The sequence below is a fragment of the Oncorhynchus mykiss genome, chromosome 12 (assembly GCF_057628025.1).
Source record: "Oncorhynchus mykiss isolate SJ-2025 chromosome 12, ASM5762802v1, whole genome shotgun sequence".
NCBI lineage: Eukaryota > Metazoa > Chordata > Actinopteri > Salmoniformes > Salmonidae > Oncorhynchus > Oncorhynchus mykiss.
Window position 1 is genome coordinate 27,980,757 of NC_143033.1, and position 20,242 is coordinate 28,000,998.

General features: G+C 39.8%; 1 protein-coding gene across 1 annotated transcript in view; it reads left to right on the plus strand.

Annotated features, from left to right (window-relative positions):
- Positions 1–399: 399 nt before the first annotated feature.
- tenm1 (teneurin transmembrane protein 1) overlaps positions 400–20,242 on the plus strand; it is a 136,385-nt gene continuing 116,542 nt past the window's right edge. Inside the window, exons 1-4 of the mRNA XM_090191371.1 lie at positions 400–420; positions 600–663; positions 1,244–1,487; positions 11,297–11,535. Coding sequence (XP_090047497.1) covers positions 400–420; positions 600–663; positions 1,244–1,487; positions 11,297–11,535 — 568 coding nt within the window. The remainder of the gene's footprint in view (positions 421–599; positions 664–1,243; positions 1,488–11,296; positions 11,536–20,242) is intronic.

Genomic DNA, 20,242 nt, shown 5'->3' on the forward strand with positions numbered 1-20,242 from the left:
AAATCCTACAATGTGATTTTCTGGATATTTTTTCCACATTTTGCCTATCATAGTGTACCTATGATGAAAATTACAGGCCTCTCTCATCTTTTTAAGTGGGAGAACTTACACAATTGGTGGCTGACTAAATACTTTTTTGCCCCACTGTACATACATACTGTACATGCATTCATGCAACACACACACACATCACAACTGCTGCTACCAGACTCTTATTTACTATCGCTAATACTGCACAATTTAAACACTTGACCCCCAATCTCTCTTTCCCTGTGTAAATATTGTACTATACATTTGCCTTCCTGTATTATTGTTATGCTTAAATGTTTATTCTATTCAACTGAGACATTTTCTTTAAGTTTGTATTCTTATCTTTTATTATTTCTTATGGTTGTTTCAATGTCGAGAAGGAACCTGCAAGTAAGTATTTTGTTGGACGTTGTCTACCGTGTGTATCCTGTACACAGGACTAATAACACTTGAAACTGAAACTTTTAATTTGTTCTGAAATGTAGGGTAGAATAAGAGTCTTTATAAAGGAATTGGATTATAAAGCTCCTACACTAAAGTCTACAAGTTGCACGTTCTGTGGTGTGAAGACACAACAGGTGTGGTCAATAGACAGGGACTCACTCCTAGCTGGAGTGAACTCATGCAACTGTGGTATTGCAGCAAGAGAACATGTCTGGTTGACTTCAGTCTGGATGTACTTGACTAATCTCACCTGTCACACTGCAGGGGCATGAAAGCCAGCTCTCTTTGCTGAGCCGCTGAACTCAAACGCAGACTCATACGTGAGATTGCGAAGGGTGACTCAGGGGTTTTGAGCTTTTTATAGAGGAACAACAAAGTAATAATGCAGGACGAAACCAATTTGGTTTCTAGGGTTACAATCCTTATGCCCTTATGTCTAATCATCTTTATTTCATTAGCAACAGGCGTGTCATTTATCATAGCATCTGGGGTGCCTTAACACTCTCAGGAAAATGTATGTTCATCTGTCAATTTTATTGCATAACCATTTTTCAAAATGTGGATTGTACTTTTGAATGATAACCTTGTTAAGTGTGCTAATTAAAAAATCCCCAAGGCTCTTTCCAAGTGGAGGAAAAGTGAACGTTAACAAAGTGCTTACTAAATGTCACAAAACTCACACACTTATCAAGCCACTCAGAAAAGACTCAACTCTCTCTCGCTTTCTGTCTCACTTTCTGTCTCACTTTCTGTCTCTTTCTCTCTGCAGAGCTCCCCAGCAGTCCACCAGCCCAGTTCACCTTCAGACCCCTACCCCCACCCCCGCCCCCTCCCCACGCATGCACATGTGCCCGCCCGGCCCCTCATGCTCATGTTTCTGAGGCACTGCAGAGGAACACCCTGCCGGCTCGGAGCCAGGCGATGGATGGAGATCCCACTCAGCCGGCCGACAGAGACAGAGGCCAGCTCCACAACAGCTGGGCACTCAACAGCAACATCCCCCTGGAGACCAGGTAAGCCTTGGCACCTCCACTCTCACCTGCCTAGTAATGGGGTCAGTTCAATGTGGCAGACACTTTAACAGCTCTGTGGCCATAGTTTCCACAATATGAGTCATGCAGGGCTCTTGGCCTCTTTCCCTCCATGTTCTTAATCACTGTGACACCACCGGTAACTTGGATCCAAAAAATAGCACTAGATTTGAGAAAGTAGATTGAATGAACATGTTGTTGGCATGAGTTAAGTGTTGCAGAGAGGACCCCTGTGACTTCAGTCACAGACCTCTCACACGTCTTTAATGATTCACACTTGATAGAGAGATGAATAATGGTGTTAATTCATAATGAGGGGTTGGTGGTGTGTAACTAAATCATATCATTTTGAAGAGATTCAGGGCTAAGGCTTTTGAGAAGTGAAGTGGTGTACAAATCCAACATAAATAGGTACATGATTAGCTGAAAATACTGAAGATCAAGGCCTTTACAAAGCAAATCATCGATTTAACAGCAAAAAGCCTGTTGAGTTCACAATTAGCATATAAAGAAATGTTGTGTCAGATGTGAATAGTAAAATAGCTATTGTAGTTAGTTAAAGGAAGGTTGCCAACATCTGACTGGTGTGGGAGTCATTAATGACAATTAATGAAGGAACAACTTGTTTTGAAGTGTAGCTGTTCATCCCAAGAGGGTTATTGGTTTTTAAATGGACATCCAAAGGGAAAACCAGTTCAAGCAGTCACCCTTTATGAACACTCTTTTCTTTTAATAATGTCATCATTTTTGTGATTTCCAAGAGACCGAAATGTGACCTTTATCCCTTTGAGCTTATGAACTTGGAATGAATTATCTTTGTCCTGCTTGAAAACCAACCTGCCAGATGAGATAATTAGTTTCTCTTTCTTAGCTTTGTTCTGCTAGAGTATGGGAGATGAAAGTAGTTGAAACAGAACAGACTGTGACAGGTTAGTAGCAAGACTGCTTATTGATAGGAAATCAAAGGAAGAAGCGATGGCCGCCAACAGCTGTGTTGGGTCGAAGGTGAAATTGAAAAGGGTTGCCAAACAATGATGTCACACTGTCTAATTCACTGTTTTTGCACACTTGAAAATGGAAAAACTATATTAACTTAAAATGTGCTGAGCTCTATATGCTTCATGCTTAGAAAATGGCAAATTCAATTACTTAGGACCAAAAACAACGAGGTAAATGTTCTATCCTTATTTTCTATCCTTCAATCAAAACATTTCCCGCTTGTTATTAATGGCAAGGCTTGTTTATCTTTAGGTTTTAATATGCAAAGCGGGACCACTATGACAAGAAAACTATGGATAAGTAAATGAATCATGAAGTAGAGAACCTTTGTCAAGATTGACAATTATGTTGTCTGCTTTTTCAGATCGTTTTTTCACTCAAAGGTTTGTCCGTGAAATGTGAAATGTGGCGAGGGAAAGGATGAGCCGACATGTTCATCTTGGTGTATGTGTCGCTGGTGTATTTGTCTGTTCCCCCATTGTTTGGTAAACCCACCAGTGCTTGGTGCTTTATAAATGTATTGTAAATTGAAAATAAGCAATCCTATCATTGGTAAACAACTTCTTTCTGTTGACTAAAATAAGTTGACATGTTGTCTTCAGAGAAAGACGTGTGAAACGAGCGTTATCAGCATCAGTAGGGAGAAGACTACATCATAGAAGAAAACATGGGCCTACCTTAGGTATGTTTTCTCCCCCACGCATTGTATTCAAAACATCCATAACGACCTATTAGGTGTACAGTGCCTTCAGAAAGTATTCATACCCCTTGACTTATTCCACACTTTGTTGTGTTAAAATAATGACAAAGTGAAAACATGTTTTTAGACATTCTCATTTACATAAGTTATCACACCCCTTAGCCAATACATGTTAAAATCCCTTTTGGCAGTGATTACAGCTGTGAGTCTTTCTGGGAAAATCTCTAAGAGCTTTGCACACCTGGACTGTACAATATCTGCCCATTATTATTTTCAAAATTCTTCATGCTCTGTCAGATTGGTTGTTGATCATTACTAGACAACCGTTTTCAAGTCTTGCCATAGATTTTCAATCAGATTTAAATCAAAACTGTAACTCGCCGCTCAGGAAAATTCACTGTCTTCTTGGTAAGCAACTCCAGTGTAGATTTGGCCTTGTGTTTTAGGTTATTGTCCTGCTGAAATGTGAATTCATCTCCCAGTGTCTAGTGGAAAGCCGATAACCAGGTTTTCCTCTAGGATTTTGCCTGTGCTTAGCTCCATTACGTTTATTTTTCTCCTGAAATACTCCCCAGTCCTTAGCAATTACAAGCATACCCATAACATGATGCTGCCCCCACTATTCTTGCAAATATGGAGAGTGGTACTCAGTAATGTGTTGTATTGGATTTGCCCCTAACATAGCATTTTGTATTCAGGACAAAAAGTAAATGTTTTTGCCACATTTTTTGCAGTATTTCTTTAGTGCCTTGTTGCAAACAGGATAGATGTTTTGGAGTATTTATATTATTTTCACTCTGTCATTTAGGTTAGTATTGTGGAGTAACTACAATATTCTTGATCCGTCCTCAGTTTTCTCCCATGACAGCCATTAAACTTTGGAACTGTTTTAAAGTCACCATTGACCTCATGGTGAAATCCCAGAGCGGTTTCCTTCCTCTCCGGCAACTGAGTTAGGAAGGACACCTGTATTTTTGTAATGACTGGGTGTATTTATACACCATCCAAAGTGTAATTAATAACACCATGCTAAAAGTGATATTCAATGTCTGCTTTTTTATTTTTACCCATCAACCAATAGGTTTCCTCCTTTGAGGGGCATTGGAAAACCTCCCTGGTCTTTGTGTATGAATCTGTGTTGGAAATTCACTGCTTTGTATGTGTATGTTGTGTATTGTTTAGGAAATATTTTAAACATCTATGAAAAAAATGAGGTAGTCATTCAAAAATCATGTTAAACGCTATTATTACACACAGAGTGAGTCCATGCTACTTGTCATGTGACTTTGTTAAAGAACTGTTTACTCCTGAACTTATTTAGGCTTGTCATAACAAAAGGGTTGAATACTTATTGACTCAAGACATTTCAATTTTTCATTTGTAAACATTTTGAAAAACACAATTATACTTTAACATTAAATCTCTATTTAATCCATTTTAAATTCAGGCTGTAACACATCAACATTTTGAAACAGTCAAGGGGTGGGAATACTTTCTCACCACAATTCTCAGAGATCTACAGGCAGTTCCTTCGACTTCATGGTCACAGGTGGACTCCAGTCAAGTTGTAGTGACATCTCAAGGATGATCAAAATAAATTGGATGCACCTGAGCTCAATCTGGAGTGTCATAGCAAAGGGGAGTGAATAATTATATAAATGAGATATCTGTATTTCGTTTTCAATACATTTGGAAACATTTCATAAAACATGTTTTCTGTTTGTCATTATGGGGTATTGTGTAGATGGATGAGAGACAAAAATCTATTTAATCCACATTGAATTCAGGCTGTAACACAGCAACATTTTGAATAAGTCAAGGGGCATGAATACTTTCTGAAGGCACTGTATGTAATATACAAAAGTGACAACAATGACAAATGAACACAATTAGGTTTGCGGGAGGGGTAGTGGTACTTGAACGTCTCGAATTTGATGGAGTAGGTAGATCCTCCCTCCCTTATGGTGGATCTCAACGACTGCTCATTAAGGCCCCACATATATGTAGAGGTCAAACACTCTGCATAGGGGATGAGAATGTCACCATGCCTGATGTGGCTGTGTGCTGACTTTCTGTTCACACCTAAACGAACCTTGTTGTCGATATTTAAACCTAATACAATGCCAGCATTCATGTAGATCAGCAAATTGCTATCCAATACCTCCTCTTGGCATTGTATATCTTATCATTGTCAATTCTAATTAAATGAAAGGTTTGACGTGATGGCCGATCAATAACATCACCACACTTGATGTTTTGTCTTCACATTTAGAAAATTATAACTGTTCTATTACTGCACGTTCACTCTAAAGGCTGGGTGATGTGTTGTTGACAGTTTTAACACTGTTCTCTTGGCTTTGCCAAATAAACCAAAATACTGAATATTTACCAGAGATTATATATATTTGAGTTGATTTCAGATTTCTGTGTTGTCAACTCTCACCAGCAGACATTACCAATTAAACATAGCTGTCTTCCAATTGATTAGTATACTGTAACATCAAGTGTTTTTCAGACCGCTAAAATGACTAGCAATTAGGTTCACAGTATCACCCACCTCCACAAGCACCTTCAGAGGGATATTATGAGGAGCCACTCCACACATAGGCCTACTGTATCTCCACAAAATGGTGGTTTAACATATTATATAATCAATGGTGAAGATCAGTGATCAATAGAGTGATCACCAGATCATCATTACAGACGTCTTGTATCTTTATGATCCAAAAACGTACACTCTTAGAAAAAAAAGGTGCTCTACAGGCTTCTTCAGTTTGTCCCCAAAGGGGATACATTTTTGGTGCTGGGTAAAACCCTTTGCAGAGGGTTCTATCTAGATACCTCTATGTAGGGTTCTTCAAATAACCCACTGTGTATGGTTCTACCTAGAACCCCCTATGAAGGGTTGTGCCTAGAACCATTTAGTCATCTAAAGGGTCTTCCTAGAACCGTCTATTAAGGGTTCTACCGAGAACCCTTTTTATCTTTGGAGGGTTCTTCCTAGAACATCCTGGTACATCCTGTTTCCATTGATCATCTTTAAGCTGTTTCTACAAATTTATTGGACATGATTAGGAAAGGCACACGTCTGTCTATATAAGGTCCCACAGAAAAAAACACGAGGTCGAAATATTTATCCGTAGAGGTCTGAGACAGGAGTCGAGGCACAGATCTGGGGAAGTGTATCAAAAAATGTCTGCAGCATTGAAGAACACAGTGGCCTCCATCACTCTTAAATGGAAGACGTTTGGAACTACCAAGACTCTTCCTTGAGCAAATCTGACCATAACTCTATCCTCATGATTCCGGCTCAAACTGAGCAATCGGGGGAGAAGGGCCTTGGTCAGGGAGGAGACCAAGAACCTGATGGTCACTGACAGAACTCTAGACTTCCTCTGTGGAGGTGGGAGAACCTTCTCTGCAGCACTCCACCAATCAGGCCCTTATGGTAGAGTGGCCAGACGGAAGCCACTCCTCAGTAAAAGGCACATGACAGTCTGCTTGGAGTTTGCCAAAAGGCTCCTAAAGGACTCTCAGACCATGATAAACAATATTCTCTGGTCTGATGAAACCAAGATTGAACTATTTGACCTGAATGCCAAGCGTCACGTCTGGCACCATTCCTACGGTGAAGCATGGTGGTGGCAGCATCATGCTGTGGGAACGTTTTTCAGCAGCAGGGACTAGGAGACTAGTCAGGATTGAGGGAAAGATGTACAGAGTAAAGCACAGAGAGATCCTTGATGAAAACCTGATCCAGAGCGCTCAGGACCGTGAAGGTTCACCTTCCAACAGGCAACGACCCTAAGCACACAGTCAAGGCAATGTAGGGGATTTGGGACAAGTCTCTGTATGTGCTTGAGTGGCCCAGCCAGAGCCCGGACTTGAACCCAGTCAAACATCTCTGGAGAGACCTGAAAGTAGCTTTACAGCGACGCTAACCATCCAACCTGACAGAGCTTGAGAGGATCTGCAGAGAAGAATGGGAGAAAATCCCCAAATACAGGTGTGCCAAGCTTGTAGCCTGAGGCTGTAATCGCTGCCAAAGGTGCTTCAACAAGTAGTGAGTAAAGGGTCTGAATTACTTACAATTGGGTTATATATATATACTACCACTGGTGGAACTATGTCTTTGTCTCATGCAGCTGTGTGACCCAATGGGTGAATAAACTTGGTTTAAGCTTTACTAATCAGTTGTGTGTTTTACTATGTTCATTTAGAACATAACACCAAGAAGACCTGAGGCTGTAATCGCTGCCAAAGGTGTTTCAACAAAGTACTGAGTGAAGGGTCTGAATATTTACAGTTTGTAAATGTGATATTTCAGTTTTTTTTATACATTTGCAAAAATGTTAGCTTTTTCATTATTGGGTATTGTGTGTAGATTGATGAGGGAAAAAACAATTTAATCAATTTTAGAATAAGACTGTAACATAACAAAGTGTGGAAAAAGTCAAGGGGTCTGAATACTTTCCTAATGCACTGTAGATCATATTTAATCACCTGGTTATATCCTAACACAGTGGTTTTAGGAATATCAGGATTGCAAGTCACATTATCCTGGCTTTCAATGTCATGTATAGTTCATATTGGAACCCAGCCAGAATTAGGATATCCAACAAGATAAATTGTTAATCACCCGCAACCTGTATTCAGAATGACTGCCAGGGTAGGGATGATTGAACACTGAGATTACGTCAATCACTTAAACTGTAACAACCATCTCAGTAACAGGTGCAATAAATCCAACTAACTGATTGGATTAGTAGAAAACGGTATGTTATGTATATAAGTTTACCATACAATGAATCAACTAATCAATGTACATGCAAAAACACTGATATTACAGAAAAACAAACCGTTTTGAAAATCTCCCTGCTGGGAAATATTATGTATGGTTCTATGTAGAACCGTTCTTTCATTCCAAATAATCCTTCTTGCCTTCCAAAGAATCATCAAAGAACCCTATCTTCCAAAAACGGTTCTTAGGATGTTAAAGGTTCCAGGTGGCTACCGTTCAGTCAGATCAGTCCTATTAGCCAACGTGCAATCATTGGATAATAAAATGGATGAGCTCTGATCAAGACTATCCTATCAACATTAAAAACTGTAGTATCTTATGTTTCACCGAGTCGTGGCTGAACGACGACATGGATAACATACAGCTGGTTGGGTTTTCGGTCCATCAGCAAGATAGAACAGCTGCATCCGGTAAGACAAGGGTCTGTGTCTATTTGTAGATAACAGCTGGTGCACAAAATCTAATATTAAGGAAGTCTTGAGGTTTTGCTTGCCTGAGGTAGAGTATCTCATGATAAGCTGTAGAACCACACTATTTACCAAGAGTTTTCATCTATATTTTGCGTAGTTGTCGATTTACCATGCTGGCACCAAGACAGCACTCAACAACCTGTATAAGGCCATAAGAAAACAAGAAAATGCTCACCCAGAGGCTGCGCTCCTAGTGGCCGGGACTTTAATGCAGGGAAACTTAAATCCGTTTTACCTCATTTCTACTAGCATGTAAAATGTACAACCAGTGGGGAAAAAACTTCTAGACCACCTTTACTCCACACACAGAGACGTGTACAAAGCTCTCCCTCGCCCTCCATTTGTCAAATCTGACCATAACTCTATCCTCATGATTCCTGTTTACAAGCAAAAACTAAAGCAGGAAGTACCAGTGACTCGCTCAATAAGGAAGTGGTCAGATGACACAGATGCTAAGCTACATGACTGTTTTTCTAGCACAGACTGGAATATGTTCTGGGATTCGTCCGATGGCATTGAGCATGTCACCACATCAGTGACGGGCTTCATCAATAAGTGCATTGATGATGTCGTCCCCACAGTACATTACCCCAACCAGAAGCCATGGATTAAAAGCAACATCCACACTGAGACCTGGCAGTGTGGTGCCAGGATAACAACCTCTCCCTCAATGTGATCAAGACAGAGGAGTTGATTGTGGACTACAGGAAATGGAGGACCGAGCATGTCCCCATTCTCATTAATGGGGCTGTAGTGGAGCAGGTTGAGAACTTCAAGTTCCTTAGTGTCCACATCACCAACAAACTATGATGGTCCAAACTGTCGTGAAGAGGCCACGACAACGCCTAATCCCTCTCAGGAGACTGAAAAGATTTGGCATGAGTCCTCAGATCCTCTAAAAGTTCTACAGCTGCACTGGTTGCATCTCTGCCTGGTTTGGCAACTGCTAGGCTTCCGACCACTAGGCACTACAAAGGGTAGTGCGTACGGCCCAGTAAATCACTGGGACCAAGCTTCCTGCCATCCAGGACCTCTATACCAGGCGGTGTCAGGGAAGGCCCTAGTCATAGACTGTTCTTTCCGCTATTGCACAGCAAGCGGTACCGGAGAGCTAAGTCTAGGTCCAAGCGGCTTCTTAATAGCTTTTACCCCCAAGCCATAAGACTCCTGAACAGCTAATCAAATGGCTACCAGGACTATTTGCATTGTCCCCCCAACCCCATTCTTACACTGCTGCTACTCTCTGTTTATTATCCATGCATAGTCACTTTTCCTCTACCTGCATGTACATATTACCTCAATTAACCTGTGCCCCCGCACATTGTTTCTGTACTGGTACCCCCTGTATATAGCCTCGCTAGTGTTATTATATTGTGGCTCTTTTATTATTTTTCTATTTTTCTTTCTTTTTTACTTCAGTTTGTTTTAGTAAATACTATAACACAAATTTTTCTTAAAACTGCATTGTTGGTTAACGGCTTGTAAGTAAGCATTTTAATGTGAGGTCTACACTTGTTGCATTCAGCGCATGTGAAAAATAACATTTCATTTGATTTCAAACGGGTTCTTCTGATCAAAATGGTTCTTGGTAGAACCCTATCGCTCCACAAATAACCCTTTTTTTGTGTAGTGTAGAGTTCCTCCTCCTGAACGCCTTCCTCATACCAAAACAAAGTTTGAGATAAAATCAGTTATTTTATTTTGGCCAAATGATATCAGCCAAGTCGATACACTGTTGAGAACACAGACACGGATGATATGGCACTGACCCAACATCAACGCAATCACATATTTCTGTCACATCAGCATAATGACCATATTCAAGACCACAAGCATTTTCTTCCTAATTTCTTTAAATTACACACAGACAGGAATTGATTGCTCCTCTATTGACTGTTTTTTTTGCCCTTAACAATGCATTTTTCAAGTGTCAGCAGCAGCACTACAACAGAACTGTGCCTCAATATCCCAGACTGTGTTGAGCTCAGCTCTGGATGTCCACGGTCAATAACCTCACCAGTTTTCATGAATGTTGCTGCAGACCGTGAGGAGAATTACCCAATACTACAGGATGCTGCGTTTACACTGGCTTGGACAACAAAAACAAACATGCCTCAGATAACTTCATCCCTTTGTGAACCATACTTAAACTGAATTACGCTGTCTGTGAAAATTGGCCCAGCAATTATGCCCTGTGATATAATCTTCCCTAAAAATGACCTTTGTACTCTCACATCTTTAATTGAACACATTAAAGATAGCGGCTAATGGTATTAAAACCTTTTCTAATTAGGGACCTGAGCATTGAGGGTTATTTTTTCCTTTTGTTCTTCTGTTCCGTCGGTCGGTCTATTCCCTCCCTGCACACTGCCGCCTACAGCTTGTTAGATAAAGGCAGTGGTTGCAAGGTCAAGTTCACAGTGAGGAGGAATTGGCCACCATTCTGCATTAGCATAAATCCATGTAATCACAGCATTCAGCATCACTGTCAGGTGTGAGAATGTAATAATAAATGTTGGTCTTTGACTCTCTCTCTCTCTCAATGATGTGCATTTCCAGCAGTTTACGAATAACTTAAACCGAACTACACAAGTATCTAACAGAAGTAAATTGTGTTCTGTATCCTATTTAAGTACTACACAGATTGGAAATGTCTTAATCTGTGCATGTGTATTCATATCTACGCTGTTTGTATTTGTGCGCAAATTAAAAAGGTGAAAATGTTCGAACAATACTATGTTATTGTGTTACAATGAAGTGGTAATGTGCTATGTTGTGTATATTCTCATCAATGTCAACCTCTTGTGTTGTTGGGTTGCAGGCATTTTCTGTTCAAACATGGCTCAGGCTCCTCTGCCCTGTTCAGCGCTGCCAGTCAGAACTACCCTCTGACATCTAACACAGTGTACTCCCCACCCCCACGGCCCCTACCCAGGAGCACCTTCTCCAGGCCCATGTTCACCTTCAACAAGCCCTACAAGTGCTGCAACTGGAAATGCACTGCCTTAAGCGCCACCGCTATCACCGTAACCCTCGCCCTCCTGCTTACATATGTCATTGGTAAGTCGGGTATTTCTCCCTATCTATATTATCTATCTCTATATTTTACTGAACAATTTAGTACAGTACAATGTCAGACAGACAGCATAACGTTTCCACTTGGAATTATTCTAATTTTTTTTCATCTCCAACTTTTTGACAGAGTCATTTTATTTCATGCAATAGGATGAATGCATTGTTTGGGAGGAAATCCATCCAAGTCGTTTTTGAGTCTGTAAGATAAAGGAAGCAAACATTCCTTATGTTCTATCAGAGGCAAATCATTTTTCAAGGTTTTGAAACCCATTAAACATATAACGGTAGTTGGATTTGTATAATGATGTTGCTTTTGTATTGTAGCTGTCATAATGGTTGTGTTTAGAGGTGTCATCCCCCGTAGGGGGTACAGGGGCACATACCCCATCAGATTTCTCCTGTTAAACACATTCTTTTTCGTTTTTTTTATTTGTTGTTGTGTTTTTTTTTTGTAATACTACTTGCCACCTAGCAATTTCATGAAGTTGGCTTTATCTTGACCAGATAGGTTCCCAATCTCCCAACCTCATAACTACCTGCCAAGAAGCCATTTCAGTCTATCAATCAAGTTAGAGTAGCTAGCTTGTCTAACTATCTTAGCTGGCATGCCGGCTGGCAATGTTGGTCTACTTTAGAAAAGCAAGCATTTACTAAATGTAATGAATAAGATTCACATTCCTTTTAATCTTTTACTCAGATTTTAGCAGAGATGCAGAGAAACATATTTTCTTTCTTTAAAAAACATAACCAGGAGAATACAGACGTAAAATCAAATCAAATGTCATTTGTCACATGCACCAAATACAACAGGTGTAGACTTTACTGTGAAATTCTTACTTACGAGCCCTTTTCCAACAATGCAGGGTTAAAAAGTATGAAAATTAGCACACAAAAAAGGAAATAGTAACACAATATAATCACAATAACGAGCCTATATACAAGAAGTACCGGTACCAAGTAATTTTGCTGGGAGTACAGGTTAGTTGAGATGATTGAGGTAATGTGTACAGGTAGGGGTAAAAGTGACTAGGCAATCAGGATAGATAATAAACAGAGTAGCAGCAGCGTATGTGAAGAGTGTGAAAGTGTGTTTATGTATGAGGTACAGTATGCTTACATATGGCAGAAAAATATACATATTTTTTTACATAGAATTAAGCATAATGATTATGGCTTTACATTGCAGGGCTAAGCTGTTTCAGGTGTTTGAAAAATTCAAAATTCTCCAACTATACAGTGCCTTGCGAAAGTATTCGGCCCCCTTGAACTTTGCGACCTTTTGCCACATTTCAGGCTTCAAACATAAAGATATAAAACTGTATTTTTTTGTGAAGAATCAACAACAAGTGAAAAGACATTTATTGGATATTTCAAACTTTCTTAACAAATCAAAAACTGAAAAATTGGGCGTGCAAAATTATTCAGCCCCCTTAAGTTAATACTTTGTAGCGCCACCTTTTGCTGCGATTACAGCTGTAAGTCGCTTGGGGTATGTCTCTATCAGTTTTGCACATCGAGAGACTGAAATGTTTTCCCATTCCTCCTTGCAAAACAGCTCGAGCTCAGTGAGGTTGGATGGAGAGCATTTGTGAACAGCAGTTTTCAGTTCTTTCCACAGATTCTCGATTGGATTCAGGTCTGGACTTTGACTTGGCCATTCTAACACCTGGATATGTTTATTTTTGAACCATTCCATTGTAGATTTTGCTTTATGTTTTGGATCATTGTCTTGTTGGAAGACAAATCTCCGTCCCAGTCTCAGGTCTTTTGCAGACTCCATCAGGTTTTCTTCCAGAATGGTCCTGTATTTGGCTCCATCCATCTTCCCATCAATTTTAACCATCTTCCCTGTCCCTGCTGAAGAAAAGCAGGCCCAAACCATGATGCTGCCACCATGTTTGACAGTGGGGATGGTGTGTTCAGCTGTGTTGCCTTTACGCCAAACATAACGTTTTGCATTGTTGCCAAAAAGTTCAATTTTGGTTTCATCTGACCAGAGCACCTTCTTCCACATGTTTGGTGTGTCTCCCAGGTGGCTTGTGGCAAACTTTAAACAACACTTTTTATGGATATCTTTAAGAAATGGCTTTCTTCTTGCCACTCTTCCATAAAGGCCAGATTTGTGCAATATACGACTGATTGTTGTCCTATGGACAGAGTCTCCCACCTCAGCTGTAGATCTCTGCAGTTCATCCAGAGTGATCATTGGCCTCTTGGCTGCATCTCTGATCAGTCTTCTCCTTGTATGAGCTGAAAGTTTAGAGGGACGGCCAGGTCTTGGTAGATTTGCAGTGGTCTGATACTCCTTCCATTTCAATATTATCGCTTGCACAGTGCTCCTTGGGATGTTTAAAGCTTGGGAAATCTTTTTGTATCCAAATCCGGCTTTAAACTTCTTCACAACAGTATCTCGGACCTGCCTGGTGTGTTCCTTGTTCTTCATGATGCTCTCTGCGCTTTTAACGGACCTCTGAGACTATCACAGTTTAGGTGCATTTATACGGAGACTTGATTACACACAGGTGGATTGTATTTATCATCATTAGTCATTTAGGTCAACATTGGATCATTCAGAGATCGTCACTGAACTTCTGGAGAGAGTTTGCTGCACTGAAAGTAAAGGGGCTGAATAATTTTGCACGCCCAATTTTTCAGTTTTTGATTTGTTAAAAAAGTTAGAAATATCCAATAAATGTCGTTCCACTTCATGATTGTGTCCCACTTGTTGTTGATTCTTCACAAAAAAATACAGTTTTATATCGTTATGCTTGAAGCCTGAAATGTGGCAAAAGGTCGCAAAGTTCAAGGGGGCCGAATACTTTCGCAAGGCACTGTACCTCCCCCGGACCACCCCCAACCATCCTCATGTACTTGGTGCACCCTCAGAATTTTGGGGTGCATGTGTTCTTGTCCTTGTCCCATTGAAACTGTAAGAAGCAGTATTTGGACTAAGAGACAAGCAGAAAAGGACAGATATATATTGTTACATAACAGTCTTATGTAGCTATTGGTCTTGCTTAGCCTTTATTCCAGAGTATGACAAATACCATGTAGCAAGTAGTCAGTAGAGATAGTTACATAATACTTCCCGCTGAAAGAAAAGAAAAGAAAATGCAAAATAGTGCCAAAGTAAGTCATTATGCCAATTATCAGATGATTTTATACAAAGCAGCTTACACCCATGCATGCATACATTGTACGTATGGGTGGCCCCGGGAATTGAAACCCACAACCTTGGTGGTGCAAGCGCCATGCTCTACCATCTGAGCCCTCCTGCACCAAGTAACTGCATGGACTTACTAGTGTACAGTACTGTGTAGTTATATATTATTACACTGGTAGGCCTGTGTCAATTGTAGCTGAATATTGGTATTTGATCAAGAGAAAGTTTTACTTTATTACAACCTTGTTTCTGTCAATATGTCCATTGTAGAGCCAGATATCAATCAGGTCAAATTTGCCTACTATGTTCACTGACATTGGTTATTACTGCATTGTCGGAACTAGAAGCACAAGCATTTCGCTACACTCGCATTAACATCTGCTGACCATGTGTATGTGACAAATAAAATTTGATTTGATGACATTATCAATAAACCATTCCATTTAAGAGACTCTAGATTTTGAATTAGCCTTTGATTTGGAACCTCTCATTCATTTCTCATAAGATGATCCTTGCCTAGTGATCAGAGAGCAACAAAAGATTGTTCGTTCAAGGTCCGTAGCCATGAATATAACATCTAAGCCTTGTCTTTAAGCCTGGCGTGGTGTTATTCTAGGACGGACTGATATTAATATGAGAGCATTGTAACCTTCGTGTGCCATCTTTATGGAAAGCTCTGACCCAGAGATGTCTGTGTGTTTTTCCTAATTGAGATGATGCCCTTAAGCTTCCAACAGTAGATCAATAAATATCTTAGGAAATGCAACACAGAGCAAGATGGAAGACTCTACACCTCCAATTTTGATCCTCAGACTTGTAATTTACTAAATTGCATGACCATGCATTAACAGCCCTTTAATAAGGCCGCTTCAAAGGTAGCCATCAGCCCATAGCGAGGGATAGGGATTGTAAATCCCACTCTAACAAATGTTGACTGCATCTTAAAAGTTCTGCTTTATTATTCATTCTTCTACTTTAAAAATTCTAAATTACACACTTTGATTTGACCAAATAAAAATCTATATGGCTACAGTAGTAGATTACATAAATAAAATGCTGAGTAATTTCCGGAGTTTGAAATATTGGCAAACAGCTTTGAAATTAGCTGTTATATGTTAATTCCTTCTAGTTATTAGGCAATCAGTCTAAATCGTAAACAACCAGATGTACTGTCATCACGAATAATGTTGCTATTGTACATAAAAATGTCAAATAAATAACAAAGGTGGAATATCTATCACCCACAAGTCTCTGCTCGGTGGTAAAACATCACAAATCTCAGTGAACATGGAAGGTGCCAGTCACCACAAATCACAGAAAACATGGCTCTCTCTGTGCCTTGACACAGGCCTTTATGGCTTTGCTTGATGGTACCATTGGTGTGATCAACCCTGTTATTTATTTATCTACTGTATTTATCTGTTTTGGTTAATGCTAGTCCAGACCCCAGAAGAGACATCAGCATGGTATTTGTTTGCTGTAGTCACAGCAGGACAGCAGTGGCTGGGCTGGAGCAGTTTGCATTTCAGCGATTTCCTTTGTTTACTGCTGAGCATGTATGTTTTAAATGGACAATATTTGTCTTCATAAGACTCCATCCCAAGCACATTTATACACATTTTGCCAAATCACATGGTGAATATATCATTTGTAACTGATTTGCAAATTATTGTGATGTGTTCCAATTCTAGCACAACATTAAAACAAAAGATAACACACTGGTGCTTGGGTAGGGCACATCCCACTTTATTCTCCACTATTCTGAAGAAAAATGCATTGCTGTTTGAACAGAAAGCTTAGAAATCTAGTAGGTGGTAGGGCCAGTAACAATCCAGGACAATCTGCATTTGACAATTTGTAGACCCCCACCATACAGCTATTTAAGCTACAACTGCATTTTCCTTTGACCTCACACAACATAATGGGAGGAATGCCTCAAAGACAACAGTGACATGTCATTGTGTCATACTTAGAGAATGCACACAAGCCCCAGGGCGATGAATGAATGATGAGATTAGAGAAACAGAGGAACATGCAGGCATACTGCTGATATAGCACGGTAAGCCACACTGTCTGATTCTGACTGGGAGCAAATACCAACTACTCCATTCTCCTCAGAAACACTCTTAATTCACTAAGGGGACAACCTGATGCTAATTAAAAATACTCCAAAATGTCACCCACATACCCAGAGGTGATATGCGCTGAAGGGAAAGTTACCGTTGCCTGTCAGAATGCTGTCAATGCAGGAAGGAACCATGTCTCCCCTGCCACCTCAACCACCCCCATCACCACTTTCTCTCTCTCCTCTGTGTCTGTGATTGAGTTATCCCACAGCGGTTCTTCTAACTGCAACACTTCACCTGTTTATGAGTGCAATAACTTATAAGCAATAAAACTCACCTACCTTTTGAGGAGTTGCTTTGGTATTGAGTAAAAGAAAAGCCCTAATGAAGTTTAGATATCTCTCTCCAAGGTGTATTGACAGACTGCGACTCAGAAAGGGGAACAATGTTCCTGGGAGAAAATTAAACGTTTATATTTTTTCAGTTCATTAGGGCGCTGTAAAGGATAGCTGTCAGCTGTGGTATTGGTTTAACAGACTGAAAAGTGTTAGGATCAATAAGACTGAGTAATGTCAAAGGGTCAGAGTCAGAGTCTCTGTGTTGAAAGGGAACCGGGCAGCCATGGAATTTATGATTCTAGGCGACTTGCCTTGAAGGTAGCAGACCTTTCATGCCTCATTGTGATCGTATTGATCGATCCATTTTCTCTTCAGTATCTCATTAGTATTCTGGTCGCGGCTCTATAAACCAAACAATGCCCTTTTTGAAGAGAGCGGAGGCTGGGGTGCAGGGGGCAGGCAGTGAATTATTTCACCCAGTACAGGGAAGTTTAGATCAAGTGCCAATCTACTGGAACTGACACCTCTCCTGAAGCTCAGAAGGGACTTTGAGGACAGTAGGTGTAGGACTAATACTAATCACACTGGTATTAGGAAGTATCTTTTCCCCGTACTCAACCATGTTTAATGAACCTCTTCCTGGTATTGGACAACAATAGAGACCGAAGGCAGAGGCTATATGTCATACTGAAACATGTTCTGGTAGTAATGAACACACAAATCAATCTGCCATGATAATGTGGTAAGAATAACCATAATTGGATATTTTTGCCATTATGCCCACCAGAGCTGAATGTCTCTGGTTCAGTTCCTTAGAGAACACCTTTTTAACAGTACAAAGTGTCAAACGTCTGCATACTGGCAGCCATATTGACAAAAAGAGCCAAGTATGTCTTACCTTTCATGTTTTGTCCTCTGGTGTCACCGTGCCAATGTGGGGTCTCACCTGATTAAGCAGGTCTTTACTTTCAGATGACTTGCTGCTAGTGTTACAGTAGGTGACTGTCACCCATAGCTTTAATGCAACACAATCCAATTCCATCCTCTTTTTTAAATTATAGTGGCAGAATTATTTTTGCTACTGGCCCTATAGTATACAGTGCCTTTAGAAAGTATTCACACCCCTTGACTTTTTCCATATTTTGTTGTGTTAAAAGGGATTAAATTGAGATTTTGTGTTACTGGCTTACACTCAATACTCCAGAATTGTACAAATTAATACAACATGAAAAGCTGAAATGTCTTGAGTCAATAAGTACTCAATGCCTTTGTTATGGCAAGCCTAAATAAGTTCAGGAGTAAAAGTTTGCTTAACAAGTCACATAATACGTTTCATGGACTCACTCTGTGTGCAATAAAAGTATTTAACATTATTTTTTAATGACTAGCTCATCTGTACCCCACACATACAATTATTTGTAAGGTCTGTCAGTCGAGCAGCCAGTTTCAAACAGATTAAACCACAAAGACCGGGTAGGTTTTCCAATGCCTCGCTAAGAAGGTCACCTATTAGTAGATGTGTAAAAATAAAAAAGCAGACATTGAATATCCCTTTGAGCATGGTGAAGTTATTAATTACACTTTGGATAGTATATCAATACACACAGTTACTACAAAGGTACAGGCGTCCTTCCTAACTCAGTTACCCGAGACAAAGGAAAACAATCAAGGATTTCTCCATGAGGACCATGGTGACATTAAAACAGTTACTGTACATAGTTTAATGGCTGTGATAGGAGAAAACTGAGGGTGGATCAACAACACTGTAGTTACTCCACAACACTAACCTAATTGACAGAGTGAAAAGAAGGAAGCCTGTACAGAATAAAAAATATTCCAAAAACATGCATCCTGTTTGCAACAAGGCACTAAAGTAATACGACAAGAATAATGTGGCAAAGCAATTAACGTTTTGTCCTGAATACAAAGTGTTATGTTCAGGGTAAATCCAATACAACACATGACTGAATACCACTCTCCATATGTTCATGTCTAGTGGTGGCTGCATCATGTTATGGGTATGCTTGTAAATCGGACTGCAGAGTTTTTCAGGGTAAGTAGAAATGGAATGGAGCTAAGTACAGGCAACATCCTAGAGGAAAACCTGGTTCACTCTGCATTCTACCAGACACTGGGAGATGAATTCACCTTTCAGCAGAACAATAACCTAAAACAAGGCAAAATATACACTGGATTTGCTTACCAAGACAACATTGAATGTTCCTGAGTGGCCTTGTTACAGTTTTGACTTATATTGACTTAAAAATTAATAGCAAGATTTGAAAATGGCTGTCTAACAATGATCAACAACCAACTTGACAGAGCTTGAAGAAAGAAAAAAGGGCAAATATTTTACAGTCCAGGTGTACAAAGCTCTTAGAGACATACCCAGAAAGACTCACAGCTGTAATCACTGCCAAAGGTGATTCTAGCATGTATTGATTCAGTGGTGTGAATACTTACGTAAATGAGATATTTCTGTATTTCATTTGATACATTTGCAAAAATGTCTAAAAACATGTTTTCACTTTTATGGGGTATTATGTGTAGATGGGTGAGATTTTTTTTAAAAAACATGTTGAATTCAGGCTGTAACACAACAAAATGTGGAATAAGTCAAGGGGAATAAATACTTTCTGAAGGCACTGTAAGTGCCATCACAACAGTATTGCTGTATCATGAATATTAATCTATTCATTTGCAAAGTGATACACTCTTAGAAAAAAAGGTGCCATCTAGAACCAAAAAGGGTTATTCGGCTGTCCACATAGAAAACCCCTTTTAAGAACACTTTTTGGTTCCAGGTATAATTATTTTGGGTTCCATGTAGAACCCTTTCAGTGCAGTACTAAATACAGTATACAGTGCATTCGGAAAGTATTCAGACCCGTTGACTTTTTCCACATTTTGTTACATTACAGCCTTATTCTAAACTGGATTAAATAGTTGTTTTTCCCCTCAACAATCTACACACAATACCCCATAATGACAAAGTAAAAATAGGTTGTAAGACATTTTTGCAAATGTATAATTATTTAATTCTTTACAAATATCACATTTACATAAGTATTCTGATCCTTTACTCAGTACTTTGTTGAAGCACCTTTGGCAGCGATTACAGCCTT